The 18474-nt window shown below is 35.6% G+C and overlaps 3 protein-coding genes across 6 annotated transcripts in view; all 3 read right to left on the reverse strand.

Annotated features, from left to right (window-relative positions):
• LOC111637982 (mutS protein homolog 5-like) overlaps window positions 1-18474 on the reverse strand; it is an 84555-nt gene that overhangs the window by 60331 nt on the left and 5750 nt on the right. For 3 of the 4 annotated variants that reach the window (XM_023383594.1, XM_023383595.1, XM_023383599.1), the window contains exon 3: window positions 5750-5754. The exons of the other annotated variant lie outside the window; for it this stretch is intronic. In XM_023383594.1, the coding sequence (XP_023239362.1) occupies window positions 5750-5754 (5 nt within the window). The remainder of the gene's footprint in view (window positions 1-5749; window positions 5755-18474) is intronic. 4 annotated transcript variants of the gene reach the window in all.
• Window positions 3039-4142, reverse strand: LOC111637987 (RNA-binding protein 42-like). The gene has a single exon (XM_023383608.1). It carries the CDS (start codon window positions 3700-3702, stop codon window positions 3352-3354), a length of 351 nt encoding a protein of 116 aa, XP_023239376.1. The 5' UTR covers window positions 3703-4142; the 3' UTR covers window positions 3039-3351.
• Window positions 6709-9249, reverse strand: LOC111637985 (WW domain-binding protein 11-like). Its single transcript, XM_023383604.1, has one exon. It carries the CDS (start codon window positions 8984-8986, stop codon window positions 8528-8530), a length of 459 nt encoding a protein of 152 aa, XP_023239372.1. The 5' UTR covers window positions 8987-9249; the 3' UTR covers window positions 6709-8527.

The raw sequence follows: 18474 nt of genomic DNA on the forward strand, positions 1-18474 counted from the left end.
GTCCTGTTGATGTTTGCCATTGGTGTCTGCCCCAAGGCTCAAGTTCGAACCCCTTTTATATGAATGGAAGGTGAGAAATGACTCAGGTGACTGGTTTAATGTGATACTATACAATACTTGCATAGATTTAGCCTTGGGGATAATCCACAAAGCAATTGTGGTATTCAAGAAGACCAAACACCACTTCACTTAGTTTTTTGCTGCAATAGGTACAATCACATTAGGGATAGATTAATGAGAGCTGCTATTCTTGAAGGGTACAACTGGCCTTGCAACCCACACCAACTCATTCACACACATACAATGTTTCATCTACTTGCATTCATATCCCTTAGTGGGGCTGTTGAGAGCACTCACTCCAGGGGCACAGATGGCAATTAGCTTTCCCTTGCTTTGTTTCAACTGTCATTATATAGCTGCCTTTTAACTTTGTATTTTAATTCTTATTTTCTGTCTTTTTTCAGTCTAAATTCGGTTAGTCCTAGTTGTAAGTTAGATTAGGGACTCTTAGCTTGGTTTCTGGTTAGGTTAAATTAGATTAGGGTTTGTTGGCTTTAGTCGTCTGGTTAGGTTCATCCTAAGTTATGGTAGGTTAGGTTAGTTTAGTTAGTGAGTAAGTTAATGTTTCAAAAAATATATATATAATAAAATAAAATAAATAAAATTTTAAAAGGATAATCAATGCATCAATTATAAGGAAGAGATTACGTTATCAACAGTGTGGCTAGCGTTTATGAATGGTAATTTATGATAGCCGTTTTGGAATCGACTGTGCATGACAAACAATGACAGAAACGGGAAACGTGCATTCAAACATACGTATTTCGAATTTGAAGTTTTTTACGAGCTGAATTTTCCATCAGAAATTCAAAAAATACCTGAAGAAGAACCATTCCTGGGGTTCGAAAACATTTGTTTTGGTTAGTTACAAGTTAGTAAGGAAGGAGAACACACCAGTAACAGGTTAGAAAGAGTTGTAGTAAAATAAAAAAAATTTGGGGTTTTGCTCGTTTGCTTTTCACGCTGTCTGTCTAGCTGTTTAGTATTAAGATTCATGCTTGTGTTCAGTTTTATTACTATTAAGTAGATATAAGTCTTCCTACTAACAGCCACTTGGCACTAACTTCTACATTTAGCTATTCATGGCAGCACTCAATTATTGGTGTTTGCTACACTCAGGTTTTCTTTTAGACCCTTCGGAGGACTATGGCCTTGCAGCCTAAAAACTGCATGCCATCAACATAAAGGGTACTGTAGCCATATGTATGCCGTTCAGAGGGATCCTATCTTTCTCTACTATCTCCTCTCCCTCCTTCTTCCCCTTACACTCTTTCCTGCCTTCTAAACACTTCTTGTATGGCCAATGTCTTTATTGTATCTACGTATATGGTTTAATGTGGTCTAAGTTCAAGCCATGTCCTGGTTGGCAGATAGGGCTGTCAAGAACTGGATGATTTGACCAAATTATTATTTTCTAGCCGTTATCGAGGCTCGTCTTACCTCATAATTCCATCCAATTGAGAGTTTTCCATCATTAATAATTGAATGTTTTGACTAAGGTTGTAACATAAGTCCAAACATCAAAATGACTTGATTCAGAGGGATATTTGATCAGTCTTATCTATCAGAGTATTGCAAGTGGGAAGAAAAAGGAAGTGGGTTTTTCCCTTTCTCTTAATTTTTTCTAATTATTGCTTTTTTACAGACACGCTACAGTGACATTATTCACCACTTTATTCAGTTGGGACGCTATTTACAAGTTGCGTTTCGGGCATTAGCCCCTCTTCAGCCAACTCAAAAGCACATAATTTAATTGCCCCCTCCAGACTCACACTAATAATGGAAAAATAATATCGCTGGAGTTTGTGAGCTACCCATCGAAAGCCAACTTAGTATGACAATTTTTTAATTGTCTTTATTTACATTTTATTTTCATTATAGAAATTCTGTCTCAATTTTATTTTAAAGTTAGTTTTAAAAAATAGATAACTTCATCAACAAATTTAAAAATAATAGCTGATATTCTTATATTAAAATGTTTCTATTTAATATATATATATTAAATAGAAATGACCGATATTACTGTGAATGACTGATATCTGGCAAATGTCAGCATTCACACAGTCGTTTCATGTATGTACAAAATATTTGCTAAATGTCATTATTTCTCACTTACACCAGCAAATATCGACATTCAGCATGCACTGATGGCAAATGTTGAATAAAAATATTTTTATTACGTTAAAGCAAAAATGCAACTTTTTAATATGTCAAAATAGGAGAAAGCTTAAATAACAGCACATGTAAATAAACTGTTGAACCTAAAACAAACAGTACATTCTAAATCATTAAAGAAAATAACACAATAGTAAACTTACACATATATTATGTGATTAACATTATACAATCTTATTTATTGCAACAACTTAAACTGTTATGGCACTTTGAATTGCACAAGAGACCTTTGCTTTTACAACTGCATTTATTCATGGAACACTTCTTTTTGCAATGACAGCATGTATAGCCTTGCCCTCCACTTTTTGAATTAGCTGCAGCTGCTTTTCTCAGCAATATTTCTTAAGAAAAAATCTCATCTATGGAAAGTAACTTTTCTTTACAAATTACAAACTGATTACAGATATAAAGCTGCTTGAGGGTACCATTTTAGTTTGCTAATTTATAAAAGTCAGAGTCTTCTATAACTCTTCAATAACAATTGCAAACACATTTCAGGCATCTGTATGGCCATGGTCAACATCAGGGACTTGTATTCGTACGGTATCACCAATTTGAGCAGAAGGAAACAGCAAAGAATTTAGTGACAGACCGTCACCTCTCTGTCGACATCGGATTCTCGAGTGTCATTTCGACCTCCACCAAAGCTTATCTGTGCTTGTCAACATACACCAGCAATTGTTTGAATGTATAATAATATAACCAAATATTCAGTCTTTCACCAACGTATTTTGTATGTTGACATTCACCGGAGAATATCGACATTCTCTAATTTCAGTCTTTCACAGTAACATATACCGGTATATATAAACAAATTTCAATGTTCACAAAAAAAAAATCATTTAAAATAAAGCAAAATTAAACAGAAAATAATTAGCAATTTTGCTTTAATTTATTTTGAACATGTTACATGGTGATTTCTGTAACAAACAATTTTAGATATACTAAACGGGATCAAAAAAAAATAAAATCTTTTATTTTTAAACTTCTCATATAACAGTCAACTCAAAGAATACTTTTTTCTGAATTCTTACTTATTAAATTGTATTTGAAATGTTCATACAAATAGACCATGTGACAAAACTCCTGCCACAATAATAAAGAAAATCAAAGAAGTCACAGTCGTTCCTTTTCGCGTCGTTTCTTCCTCACCACTTCGATATTTCTGTCTTTCCAGGTACTCTTCCTCAATTTAATTGGTCGACTGCCTACATACTTCCCATTCATTTCTCTCATTGCTTTAATAAAATCTTGAGGCTGTTTAAAACTAACAAAACCAAATCCTTTTGTCTTGTTTGTTCGCTTATCTCTAATCACTTTTGCTTTTATAAATGATCCAAACTTGCTAAAAGCTCCTGTCAATACTTCATCTGTGACATCGTTTCCCAAGTCTCCACAAAATATTCTGAAATCACCACCTTCCCATTCACGAAGTGAATTATCTTCCCATACCTGGCCACCTGCCATTCTTACTACTTTTCTTTTCTTCTCTTTTTTCTTTGAAAAAAATCATTTCTTCTGTTCCTCCAAAATATAACGGAGTTGAATGATAATCAGAACGTTTTCCTGCATAGTGACCGTCCATTTTTTGAGAAGTAGAAATATTACTGGCGGCTAATTACAAAACGATTCCGTACCCGTAGTTCTATTTTTTACCACGAGATGTCGCTACTTGGTAACGTCAAGAAGCCAGACAAGCATTATTCTAATTTTCAGTCGGTTGTGACGTCACTGAATCACGTGACAGAACGGAATCGGTGTAAATACACCATGTTTTATTTGGTCCCTAATTCCCTAATCTTTTAATTATTTAACTACTTCTTAAGTAGAAATAAGTTGAAACCGGTTACTTTGTGCTCGAATATTTGCAGTCTCGTGAAAAAAGTGGAAAGACAAATTTTTATGACAAACGGATATATAAATCGTAAATTTAAGGAAAATAAATTCTTTTGTACCTTGTGCGTCTCATCCATTAAATTTAGTTGTAAATGATGCTGCCAAAGTAACAGTTAATTTTTTAACATTGTACAAGAATTGTACTTTTTTCTGCATCCCCTTACAGATGGGACATACCCAATCGTAATATCACTAGTTTAATTAACATTGAAATCTGTAAGTACAGTAATACAAAATGGGAGAGCAGAATAAATATATCAAATATTTTAATGGATTTTTTAAAACTCTTGTCAACTATACAGAACTATCATAAAAACAACCCAACCGATAGGAATTTACTGGTAAGTTATAAATCTATTCATGATTCACATAATGGAGCGAGGGCGGCCAAATATCTAGCAGGCAGGCGGCTAACAGTCCAGAACCGGTCCTGGATAGAATCATTGGAAGCGTTATATGATATTTTGGAAGCTGACCCGGTTTCGACAATACAGCGCTTCCATTCCGCCAATGATATTCGAATATACAATAGCGATCTTATCGTTTTTTTCACATGTATAGAATTTGTAATAAGATACATAATGCGGTTATAATAAAATATTAATTTTAATTAATTCAAAGTACAGTACATTAAAATATGAAAACGATCGCGCAATATCTATACTAATATTATAGAGGTAATGTTTGTAAGTTTGTATGCAAGAGCTAATCTCCGAAACTACTCATCCAATTTCAAAAATTTTTTCACCAATATTTACAATGGAACTTCAGGGTGGACATAGGCTGTATATTATTCCGTTAAACATTCATATAAATTAAAAGATTATCTATGATTAAGGATTTTATGTCCAACAGATGGCGCTAACTCCGCGAGTACGTAAGTTTGCTTCTCTGTGAGGCATTATGCTTTTTTGTGAGGATGAACTAAAGCTTAGTGTATATTCTGTTGACGTAATGATCTGATCTGATCAGTACGTCAATAGAATATACACTAAGAAGGGACTTTTCTATATCCCCCCGCGGGGGAGAGGGACAGGATTAACGCTTACCGTGAACAACTTGGCTTCTATTATACTATTTTAGATGCGGGTTTTTGCGTTTTTCATTGCGTTTTAATAGGGTACATCAATAGAATGTACACTAAGATGGGATTTTTCGAAAAATCCCCCCCACGGGAGAAGTGTTATACATTTATAATAAATACATTTTGAGCCACAACAACGCGTGGTGAGGTCTGCTAGTGTATTTATATTTTAGAAAATACAAGGGAAGCGACGCTTCCACCGCATCCAAGGATGGCACGCCACTGCTAGATAGTAAGATTTCCTTTTGAGAAGTACTTATCGCAATAACAAATATTTTCTGATATATCATCCAATGCAATATTCTCCATAACGATTTCTTAACAATGTAACAGGAATACCAATTATCGATGATAAAGTACGGCTTTAAAGCTAAAATATCAACAAAAGAAAATTCCAAGCACACCGTACACTACGAGGTATACGATAACTAAACGTCACGACACTGGCGGCATCTCGTGGTAAAAAGTAGAACTATGGCTACTTTTATAAAAAAAAAAAAAAAAAAACACCATTCGTGCTTTTCCAGCAATAACTTTAATCACAATAAATGTTTTCGGTCAATTTACGGACCTGTAAACTGATTGGAAATAAGGGTCGCAAGACTCAAAACATATGCACACACTGTAATTTACTATGTCGAGAACACTCATTTTATCTGCAAAGTAGATTGCACCGAATTATGCAACAAATGATCTTGCCAAGACGAATTATAAAAAATTAATTTTTCTATGTAATATTCTTAATAGTTATTAATTTGCTATTACAAAGGATTTATCAAACTACAATTATGTAATTAATTTGAAAGTTGACTAATAATTTCTCTATGAAGCTAATATGTACTGTACTGTACATTAAAAATAATAACAGATAAAGAATTCGTACATCCCACAGTACAGAAAGTAGACTACAAAAACAAATTAAAATATTAAAAACAGATATTAAATTTATCATCAAAAACAGCATAAGGAAAAGTTAAAATCACTTTTAAATAATCATTTAAAACAGAAAAACAAAAACCAAATTGATGAAGGGTATTGATATATCCAAAATGTACATACACTGGATAAACCAAGGGGATTGCCCATTGGTTTATCCAGTGTATGTACATTTTGGATATATCAATACCCTTCATCAATTTGGTTTTTGTTTTTCTGTTTTAAAAATGGACTCGTCTAGAATTTAAGTTAACTGTATAGTTGCTGTATATGTTAGGGGGTCATAAGAATTTTAGAAAGGCTTAGGTGGGGCATAGCACAAAAAAGGTTGGGAAACACTGGGTTAATCGGTTAACGAACATAATCCTTTCCAAGACTTTGTTCACTATCCGAATTGTATGTTAACCGGTGAGTGGTTCTGCAATCTCAGCTGTGTTTGCACTTGGCAGCTCATGTAATTGAAACAGTTTTACACTCTTTAAAAAAGTTTCTCTATTTCTCAATTTTGCTTTGTAGTCTTCCTTGTCATTTGTTGAATTTTCTTTTTCTGGTTGCATTTGCACGTGTATTTCAGTTTCTTCACTAGCATAACAAGAATGATTATTTATTTCACTTTTATCCACATCCATTTTCACTTGTGTTGTTGCTGTTAGTTCTTTGTCAAAGACAACATCTCTGAAGATTCTAATCTTTCCTCCAACCAAAACTCTGTATCCTTTTATATTTTGATCATACCCTACAAAGACTCCTTCCTTGCTCTTTGGGCCTAATTTTTTTCTTCTAGCTTCAGGAACATGTATGATACATCTGGATCCAAATACACAGAAATGATCAATGCAGATTCTCTTTCCTGTTAATACTTCAATTGGGGTTCTGTCTGTGACATTGCATTTTCCTGTCAAATTTATGACATGAAATGCTGTATGTATTGCTTCAGCCCACAAGGTTTTGTCAAGTCCTCTTGCATACAGCATGGATCTTGCTAGCTCTATTACTGTTCTACTATCTCTTTCTATTTTTCCATTTTGTTCAGGAGAGTACCCTACTGTTGTCTGATGACAGATGCTCTTACCCTCTAAGTAACTGGACAATTTCTGATTCACAAACTCATGTCCTCTATCATAACAAATAACTTTCACTGTTTTTCCTGTTTGATTCTCTACATATGCTATAAAGTTCCAAGTAAAGAACTTCATAGCATCAGGTGCTTCTTCTTTTGACTTTAGTGTTTTTACAGCTCGAAAATTTGATAATTAATCTCTGAACAGGATGTAGTATTTGGAGCCACCTATAGAGCTATTTCCATTGGTCCTCCAATATCCACATGAATTAAATCTCCTATTTCTTGAGTGACAGTTTCACTTTTGCTAAAAGGTAACCTATGAGCTTTTCCCATCATGCAGCCTTTACGGATATCTTCACATTTATTAGTCACCTCAATTCCCATTTGATTTAATACATCTTTTACATGTCCTTTATTTTGATGTGCCAGTCTTTCATGCCACAGTTGCAAGGAGTCAATGGCATTCACTATATGTACTTTCCCTCTTGGATTACTGCTGTCATAAGCATGTGGTACAGTCCTTTTAACTTTTAAACCTTTAGCCACAATTTGTCTGTTTCTTCTTAGAAGATATTTTTCATTATCAGACTCATGAGTGAGTCCTTTCTCAACTAATGTTGTGATAGAGAGTAAATATCTCCCACATTTCGGTACATGAAAAACTCTTGTTAGCTCTACACTTTTATATGCACTGCTGAGAGAAAATTTCACATCTATGGAACCTTCTCAATAGCCCACATCTCAATCATTTCCCACTTTTATTACTACACTTTTTATTAGGAGAGGTGTATTGTTTATATTCTTTGAACCATTCTTTCCTGCTCATCATATGATCAGTAGCTGCACTATCAGTAATCCATATATCTAGCTCTCGTTCATAGATTCCCATGCTGTCACAAAGTGTTTATATTCTGGGGGAAGGACTGTGATTATTTTGCATACTACTGAATCATCATCATCAGTTTTGTCAAAGATTTTCAGTTTTTCTCTTATTCCTTCTAATCTAGAAAACATAAATGTTATAGATTCTCCATCTTCATATTTAAACAAGTGATATTCCTTTAGTGCAATTTCCTTTGACAGATATGACTTTTTCTCATACACGATAAGCAGTTTGTTCCAAATCTCATTTGATGTCTTACAATTTCTTATTGCTGAAAGTGCCTCTCCTGTTACTGTACTGCCTATCACCAATTTGGAAGTTTTTTCCTGCTCTGGATCAGATCAACAACTTTCTCATATTTTTCTTTCTCTGTTTTACTAACATTGTTACCAGGGTGTTCTGGCTTTTTATGCATTCCACATTTTTTACTTTACTTACCATTACCCATTTTATCTGTATGAAGGCTTTTCATTGGAGGAGTTGCATAAATATAAGGTGATGACATTATGGTAGATGAATTTAATGACGATGGCAATTGTGTAGTTACTGGTAGTGAACTATTCACTCCATTATTAAAATTATGAGGCATTGGTTGTGACATTGTGGGATGTATTGGACCTGACATTGGATTAAAATAATTTGGTTCTATTGGTGGCATAGTTCTTGGATGCATTCCCATATTCATTGGCCCACTTCCCATGGATCTAGGTCCCATTGGAGGTTGCATTGGACCAGGAACTGGCAAATTAGAGTGCATTGGTACAGGAGAAAGTCTTTGGATTCCTTGTGAACCATGATGTCCATGCATACCTGAAAGACCAGGAGGTCCTGGGGGTCCTCTCATACCACCAAAAGGTCTGAATGGAGGATGGGATGGAGAGGTCCACATGCAGTTGATGTGGAATAAATGGAGGATGATTCATTTGAGAGTCTGGTGGTGGTGGAGGTGCTTTAGCAGTTAAAGGAACTCAAAGGATTCATTCAAATATCTGTTATGGTAGCTGTTTATGCATATATATTTAGGAACTAATTCATTTTCATTTGCAACAGCTGGAAGAGATGTTCAATGCATGTTCAAGCATGAAGAGATGTGCAATGGATGTTCAGCACATACTTCAATTACAGGTAACCCCCGTATAACACGGTAGTTACGTTCCAAAAAATTGCCGTGTTATGCGAATCCGTGTTATACGAAACAAAGAACTAATACGAAAAGGAGGGTTAGGTTCCAAAAATTAAAAATCATGCTAGTATATTTTAATAATTAAGATAAATATCTTCATTAAAATTTTTTTAAGTGATACATATTAATATAAATTAAACAATGTTTTCTTCGTCATCACTAAAAACACTATTAATTAACCGAGAGCGTTTTCTTTTTGGCAAGTTATCCTTATCCTCTGAGCATTTTTCTGCATTATCTTCAGATCCATGCTTTACCTTTTGCAAAATGTATGTAATTTTAGATTGCTTGCTTCTAGTTAAAAGGTCTTTATAAATTTCCTTATATGGTGCTAAGCACTTATGAAGAATAAAGCAAGTATGGAATAAGGGAAAAACATTCGGCAACATACGAAGCAGAAGCGTCGCAATCTGGCAACACTGAAACAAGTTTCAAGAAGGACTATGTGTATCGACAGAAGGCGAGAAGAGAAAATTTACATACTTAAATACTAATAGTTCACGAAAATAATAATTTTCGTGAACTATTATTACTTAAGTATGTAAAAATTTATTACATTTCCTGTTGTACGAGGGTTTTACCCAATTCTTGAACTGTGTCAGAGTGAATCCGTGTTATAAAAGTACCGTGTTATACGGGGAATGGTACCAATTCTCGAACCGTGTTAGAGCGAATCCGTGCTATAGAAGTGCCGTGTTATACGGGGGATGGTACCAATTCTCGAACCGTGTTAGAGCGAATCCGTGCTATAGAAGTGCCGTGTTATACGGGGGTTACCTGTATTTCATTATCATCAATACAATATTTAAATTATCTGTTAGATTCTGGCATATTTGAAAGAGGATTATTTCTTGGATGAGACAGATCACCAGGAAAAGCAATTTCTTGCTCAAACCTGTTCATATCTTCTTCCATCTCTTCTGACATTGAAGTCATCTTTACTGAACACTTTTGTCTTATTTACTCTTTCACTTCACTACAATTACACAAACATCAAAATTTTGTCAACACAGTTTTGTAAACAAAATCCTGGGCCAGGTCATAAGGATACCTGCTGTGGAGTGCCTTTTGAACCCATGATTGCTTAATGGTGTCTATGCTTTTTATATATGTTATGTTGTGTCCATGTGTTGTGAGTGTATATTTACTAGTATGTATGGCTTTATTAAGCCTTGTTATTTACTTTTCTTTTCTTTATTTACCTTATACCATCTTCCTGCAGTAAAATTGTACTTCTGGCTTCTATTTCTCTAACCACACTGTAGTTAGTTGACCCATGTGGTCTGATCTGTTATAAAACAAAAGGGGGTGACACCCAATCTGTCGAGGGGTTACTGGCAGAGGACAGAAGGAGATTCAAAGAGAACAAAGAAAACATATTTCAGGAGAGAGCTGAAAGGAAACGTATGTGTCAATGAGTACGGAAGGAAGACCCATACAACAGAACAATCTTTATTTCATCGCCAGTCACCCCTTTGAACCTTCTCCTTCAATAAATACTTTTATAATCCTATGATTCTTAACATCTTCCCTTTTACTTTTGGGTCCAGTTATTTGTAAAAATTAGTTAAGTTAGACCTAAGATAGAATAGATTCTTTGTTTGTCGGTACTTGGGGATCCATCAGTTGTATTTGTTATGATCAGTCCCAATTAATCTTGTAAATTCATTGTTTGAATTGAATGATTGCTTCTTCGGAACTTTAGTTATTTTTGTGAAAATTAAACTTATTTATCAATGCCGAACATTTCCCCGGATTCTGTTATTTATTACTCGGCTACATATGTTATTTGAGTCTGCTAGAGTTACTGCTTTATGTAACTGAAATGTTTTTTGTGTTTTGTAGGAAACTCTTGCAGTGTCTGTATTGTTTGTAGTAAAGGTTTACTATGTCAATCAGGCCACGTTCTCCTCCTATGCGGAAGGATTAATCTTTCTATGGCTGATTTTAGAATGATGTTTATGCTTAATAAGTGTTGTTCTTGTTTTACTTTGGAGTTGCTCAAGATCTATGTGAGTCCAATGTATAACTCCAAAAGAATAAGTGAGTACTGGGACAACATATGTGTTTATTGCTTTAACTGTATGTTTTGCATTTAACTATGTTCTGAGAATAGTGTTTAACCTACTTTGGTATTCTATAATTAATCTTTGCTTTATTTATGTATGTTTTGTTAGTTTGGCATGCTAGAATCCTAAATACTTGTAGAACTTGAACTTGCCCTCTTTCATGGATTCAATAACATCTCCATTTCCAAGTGCAAAATCTTCTTTCTTAAAGACTCCTTTTTCTATGTGAAGTGTTTTGCATTTGTCTAGGCCAAACTTCATTTGTATGTCCTTCATGTATGATTGTGTGATTTGTAGGAGTTAAAGTTGTTTTTGTGTGGTTGCATAAAGTTTTATATCGTCCATGTACATGCAATGTGACAGTGTAAACTGTGTTGTTTTTACATGTCTGATATTGTAACCATATTGCATGTTGTTTAACATGTTGGCTAAGCAGAACCAGAGAATATTCATTAGGTGAGGAGGAATCTCCTTGAAAAATTCCTCACCTAATGAATATTTGGTTTGTTTGTATGAAAGTGTAATGAATCCTGAGATGAAGTGTTGTTGTCCAGTGCTGCATAGTGTTTTGGAAGAATGCAATGAGTAATGGATGTATTTTGTACATGTGTAGAACAAGGTTCCCTCTAAGCTGCGCAGTTGCACATTGCTTGAGTTGTTGCTGCACATGAGAATTTGTGCCGCACAGGTGAGCATGCACACTGATTTGAATTGTTGTTTACTGATTTCTCACTCTGTCTGTAACATGATTATTGTTACATATATTTTGATTAAATACATTAAATCATTGACAAAAGATAATGTTTTGTATGGAAGTGTTTTAAAATGAATTTTAATCTCTACTTTATAATTAATTTTTTTAATTTTTATAAGAAAAAATAAGATTTTCTATGTATATGCTCAGAAAAATTTTTTTGCTTCAGCAAAATTTTTTTTTTGCTCAGAGAAGTATATGTTCTGCTCAGCTACAAAAAAATTAGAGGGAATGTTGGTGTAGAATATGTAGCAGCCAACTGTGTGGAACACTGTCAAATGCTTTTCTGTAGGCTATATATGCCATGTGTATGTTTCTGTGCTGTTTGTGTGCTTGCCGTAGAATGGCTGAATCTACAAGTAACTGTTCTTTACATCCCATGTGATTTCTACGGTAACCCTTTTGTTGTTCTGTAAGAATGTCGTGTTCTTCAACATGTTTGTATATTTTGTTTGCAATACAGAATGTCAATAATTTGCAGTGTGTTGGAAGACATGTAAGTGGTCTGTATTGTGTGGGGTCTGTGGTATTGTTGTTTTTGGGTTTCATGTGTGAAAGTTAAAAATGTACGAGACAAATCGTTCCAACGAATATCAATTAAACAATAATTTATTACAACAGGGATTAACAGGTAACACAGAGATGCCCGTCAGAGACAAATACACAGATATACAACAGGTCTCTACTCTCGTCCGGAATCTTACAATTTTTAATTATCACGATATAGGTTCTAATCACTAATATAATTAACTTACATCTAACTTAATCTAACACTATACTAATAAGAGGAAAAGGAAGGAAGGAAAGAAAAGGTCTACCGGTAGTTAGCACAGGAGGTCCTGATGGTGGTTTCCGATAATTGCGGGGGTTTTCTCGGCCGACTTTGGTATATTAAACATTCCTAGTATGAAATTTGGCACTTAGTTTCCGTAGACTACTATCTCTCATCAATCAAGTCACTAGTCCTTTCTCTTCTCTTTGGACTACGCTAAACTTCGCACATTGGGCAGGTTCTTTGTCTTAAGCCTGACTTAATGTCCCGACGATATTTTCTTAACCCTTTCTCCTCGTCGTCCAGGCAAAAAGTGTCCTTCTTACCCCTTTGTTCACCTTGTGTACCCCACGGGCAGGGCCGCGCCCTGTTCACGTCGGTAAGCCACCAATCAGGAAACCGAAATTCCCGCTCCTGATCGGGTGACCGGAAATGGTCATTAGTAGAAAGAAGAAGGAAGGAAAAGAACAAAGAATCTTAAATCTAAATACTATAACTATGTATATACAAAATGGCGGACAGCCACACATGTAGGTGATGCCCTGAGTAAGAAATTTTGGAATGTCTTGTGATGTGTGTTAGGTGTTTAGCTAGTTCCTGGTGCAGTGATGTAAACTTTTTGTACCAGAAATTATGAATGTTATCTACACCAGGTGTCTTCCAGTTGTGTGTTCTGTTAACAGCACACTGAATGTCATGTACATTTATTTCAGCACAGGGCATAGTTGGTATGTTGTGCAAGTTTTTGTTCTCCTCCTCGATCCAGCCTGCATCAACATTGTGTGTAACAGCACTGGACCAAAGAGAAGACCAATAAGTTGTGAGTTCTTCTTCTGTTGGTGTGCCACTGTGCTGTGTGTCAGTGTTTGTTTTGTGTGTCAGTGTTTGTTGTGTGTCAGTGTTTGTTTTGTCTGTAAAAGAGTTTTTCATTGTTTGTAAATAATTTATTTTGTTGTTTTCATAGGGTACATGTTTTGTATCATTTGTACTTTGGCTGCGAATTTCTGTTTTAGTGTATCAATGTATTCTGTAATGTGTGTGTTGTGATGTTCATGTTTTGATTTTCTTGAAAATTTTTGAGTTGTTTCTTTAATTTGAGTGTAATAATGTTTTTAGTGTATTGTGTCAGCCTAATTGCTGTCTAATGTCATTTATTTGTGTTTCTATTCTTCTTTGTCAGGGAGGCTTGTGATATAATTGTGTTTTGTGTGTATCTGTCTGCGATTGTATTTTCAGTCCATGGAGTGTCACTACTGTGACTGCCCCAGCATAAATTAATGTATGAATGTCTGAGAGTGTAGAAATTAAATGAATGTAGCTTGGTAGTAAATGAGTGTTTACATAATTTAGTGTTTTTCGTACTACATTTGACGTGTTGATTTGTGGTATTCGTGGTCTTTGTGTGGGACCTGTACCAGTATATTTAGTGAGTGTTTCCTGAAATATAAGTAAGAGTGTATTAACTATCTATATCTATGTTATCAGTGATGGATGAGGAAGTGTCTGTAGTATCATTAGTGGTGGTAGTTGTGTGTGCTGTAATCAGTGTTTTTGCTGGATTATCATGATAGATTATGTGATCTTCATTAATCTGTTGATGTATTTGATCAACAACCTGTTGTTTGATAAGTTCAAGTGTTGTTTGTGGGATAAGGTGGTTGTGTATAATTATTCTTTTTTGATCAACAACCCTTCGTTTGGTCACAGTGAGGTGAGGATATTGTTGTGTGAATCTATGGTGTAGTTGTTGTCTGTACACTGTCATGTTTCTTTCAAGTCTTGTGATGGTGTAGTAAGTGCAGATGATAAACTTATTTATTATAGAAATAAACATTGTCCATTGGTTTTCCAGCCTTTGTGGTCTGTGGGTGCATTGCCACAGAAACACAAGGGCTAGGTTGGTTCCTCACTTCTGTCGAGAGCATTGCAGTAGCCATTCTTGCGCTGGTGCTGCTTTCGCTACTGGTAACCAAGGGAGACTGTGGCCTATTTTTCGAATGTGAGCCTCTGCCTAACCCATGAACACAGACCTTGTTAACCCAGGCAATGCCCAAGCCGATATCACACTTTGATCTAGTTACTACAATGATAAATATCTCCACAGAATGTGGGTATTGTCACTCTTAGCTTCATTTCTCCCATAGACCTTACTGGTATGGATGTCCCTACTAGGACTGAACCATAGAGCAATGCAGGCTGGAGTCCCTACTTGTGCACCAGCCTGCATTGCTCTATGGTTCAATAAAATTACTGGGCTCTCCCACAACAACCAGGTGGTGACCAAAGGAGAGTTATTATTATTATGTTGGGTTTAGTGGGTTTTACTCAGTTCACACCGGTGGCTGTGTACTATGCCGGACCAGAGTCAAGGCATAGCAACCAAAACAAAACTAAAATTAAATAAGTGTGTCAGCATCTGTATTCAGGAATTTCCTAACAATGTGGCATGTATTCAATATAGTGGCCTTCTGTAGTGTTATGTATGTATTTCTACTCAATTCTAATGTTCCCAGGCTTTTGTGTAGTGTGTGTGGTATCACACCTGTACAGGAGAGAACAACAGGTACAATAACTACCCTATCCATCCTCCACAGATGCCTGATTTCCTGGGCAAGTTCTGTGTACTTGCTAATTTTTTCTGTGCATGTGTTTTGTACATTGTGAGTGTTTGGAATGGCTATGTCTATAATGTATGTGATTTTATTGTGTTTGTCAATGAGTGTGATGTCTGGTCTGTTGTGGTAAATTGTTTTATCTGTGATTATGGCTCTGTCGTAATACATTTTGTGCGTGTTATTTTCCAATACTGTCTGTGGAATATACTTGTAGTATGGTTCGTGGATGTCTGCCAATTTGTGTTTCTTTGCAAGCTCTTGGTGTATTATATTTGCTACTTGATTGTGTCTATGTAAGTAATCTGTCTGTGCCAAGAGCTTGCAACCAGAAGTGATGTGTTGTATAGTTTCTGGCATGATGTGACATTTTCTGCATGTGTCATTTGTGAGTGTTGTATCTTTGAGTATGTGTTTTCTGTAGTTTTTAGTATTTATGACCTGATCCTGTATGGCAATCATGAATCCTTCCGTCTCCCCAAAGAGGCATCCCCGATCTAACCAGCTGTTTGACGCAGTTTTGTCAACAAAATCCTGGGCCAGGTCGTAAGGATGCCTGCCATGGAGAGCCTTTTGAGCCCATGATTGCTTAATGTTGTCTATGCTTTTTATATGTTGTGTCATGTCTGTATGTTGTGAGTGTAAGTTTAATGGTGTGTTATTTGAGTCTGCTAGAGTTACTGCTTTATGTAACTGTGATGTTTCTTGTTTCTTGTAGAAAAACTCTCGCAGTGACTGTATTTGTTTGTAGTGAAGGTTAACTATGTCAATCAGGCCACGTCCGCCTTCTTTACGTGGAAGGGTTAATCTTTCTGTGGCGGATTTAGGATGATGTTGTTTATGCTTAGTAAGTGTTGTTCTTGTTTTCCTTTGGAGTTGCTCGAGATCTGTGTGAGTCCAATGTATAACTCCAAAAGAGTATGTGAGTACTGGGATGACATATGTGTTTATTGCTTTAACTGTGTGTTTTGCATTTAACTGTGTTCTAAGTATAGCGTTTAACCTACTTTGGTATTCTTTAATTAATCGTTGCTTTATTTGTGTATGTTCTGTTAGTTTGGCCTGTTGGAATCCTAAGTACTTGTAGAACTCGCCCTCTTCCATGGATTCAATAACGTCTCCATTTCCAAGTGCAAAATCTTCTTTCTTCAGGATTCCTTTTTCTATGTGAAGTTTTTTGCATTTGTCTAGGCCAAACTCCATTTGTATGTCCTTAGTGTATGAATGTGTGATTTGTAGGAGTTGATGAAGTTGTTTTTGTGTGGATGCATAAAGTTTTATGTCGTCCATGTACATGAGATGTGAGAGTGTAAACTGTGTTGTTTTTTCGTGTCTGATATTGTAGCCGTATTGCGTGTTGTTTAACATGTTGGATAATGGATTCAGGGCTAGGCAGAACCAGAGAGGACTCAAGGAATCTCCTTGAAAAATTCCTCGCCTAATGAATATTTCGTTTGTTTGTATGGAAGTGTTACTAACCCTGAGATGTAGTGTTGTTCTCCAGTGCTGCATAGTGTTTTCGAAGAATGCAATGAGTGATGGATGTATTTTGTACATGTGTAGAATATGTAGCAGCCAACTGTGTGGAACACTGTCGAATGCTTTTCTGTAGTCTATATATGCCATGTGTATGTTTCTGTGTTGTTTGTGTGCTTGCCGTAGAATGACTGAATCTATGAGTAACTGTTCTTTGCATCCCCTGTGATTTCTACGGCAACCTTTTTGTTGTTCTGTAAGAATGTCGTGTTCTTCAACATGTTTGTATATTTTGTTTGTGATACAGGATGTCAATAATTTGTAGAGTGTTGGAAGACATGTAATTGGTCTGTATTGTGTGGGGTCTGTGGTTTTGTTGTTTTTAGGTTTCATGTAGGTAATGCCCCGAGTAAGAAATTTTGGCATGTCTTGTGGATTGATGATGATGTGTGTTAGATGTTTAGCTAGTTCCTGGTGCAGTGATGTAAACTTTTTGTACCAGAAATTGTGAATGTTGTCTACACCAGGTGTCTTCCAGTTGTGTGTTCTGTTAACAGCGTAGCGAATGTCGTGTATGTTTATTTCAGCACAGGGCATACTTGGTATGTTATGCAAGTTTCTGTTCTCCTCCTTGATCCAGCCTGCATCAGCATTGTGTGTAACAGCATTGGACCAAAGAGATGACCAATAAGTTGTGAGTTCTTCTTCTGTTGGTGTGCCACTGTGCTGTGTATCAGTGTTTGTTTTGGTACTGATTTGTCTGTAGAAAAGTTTTTCATTGTTTGTGAATAATTTATTTTGTTGTTTTCATAGTGTACATGTTTTGTATCGTTTGAGTCTATGTGCTTTGGCTGCGAGTTTTTGTTTTAGTGTAACGATGTATTCTGTAATGTATGTGTTGTGATGTTCATGTTTTGTGTGTGTTTTGATTTTCTTGAAAATGTTTTTGAGTTGTTTGTTTAATTTAGGTGTTATGTTGTTTTTAGTGTATTGTGTCAGCCTGCCTAATTGCTGTCTAATGTCATTTATTTGTGTTTCTATTCTTCTCTGCCAGGCAGGCTTGTGATAGAATTGTGTTTTGTGTGTGTTTGTCTGTGATTGTATTTTCAGTCCATGCTGTGTTACTACTCTGACTGCCCCAGCATAAACTAATGTATGAATATCTGAGAGTGTAGAAATTGAATGAATGTAGTTTGGTAGTAAGTGAGCGTTTACATAATTTAGTGTTTTTCCTACTACCTTTGACGTGCTGATTTTTGGTATTCGTGGTCTTTGTGTGGGATCTGTGCCTGTATATTTAGTGAGTGTTTCCTGAAATATAAGTGAGAGTGTATTAACTAAATCTATATCTACATTATCAGTGATGGATGAGGAAGTGTCTGTAGTATCATTAATGGTAGTTGTTGTATGTGTACTATTATCAATGCTTGTTGCTGTATTATCCTGACAGGTTACGTGATCTTCATTAATGTTAAATGTTTCTGTCTGTTGATGTATTTGATCAGCAACCT

Source organism: Centruroides sculpturatus, unplaced genomic scaffold (assembly GCF_000671375.1).
Source record: "Centruroides sculpturatus isolate CEXI.00-Female unplaced genomic scaffold, Cexi_2.0 scaffold998, whole genome shotgun sequence".
Lineage (NCBI taxonomy): Eukaryota > Metazoa > Arthropoda > Arachnida > Scorpiones > Buthidae > Centruroides > Centruroides sculpturatus.

What these genes read in the sequence shown, in the direction of transcription:
- LOC111637987 (XM_023383608.1), bottom strand. Translation starts at nt 3,702, where the DNA reads ATGGCAGGTGGCCAGGTATGGGAAGATAATTCACTTCGTGAATGGGAA.
- LOC111637985 (XM_023383604.1), bottom strand. Translation starts at nt 8,986, where the DNA reads ATGTGGACCTCTCCATCCCATCCTCCATTCAGACCTTTTGGTGGTATG.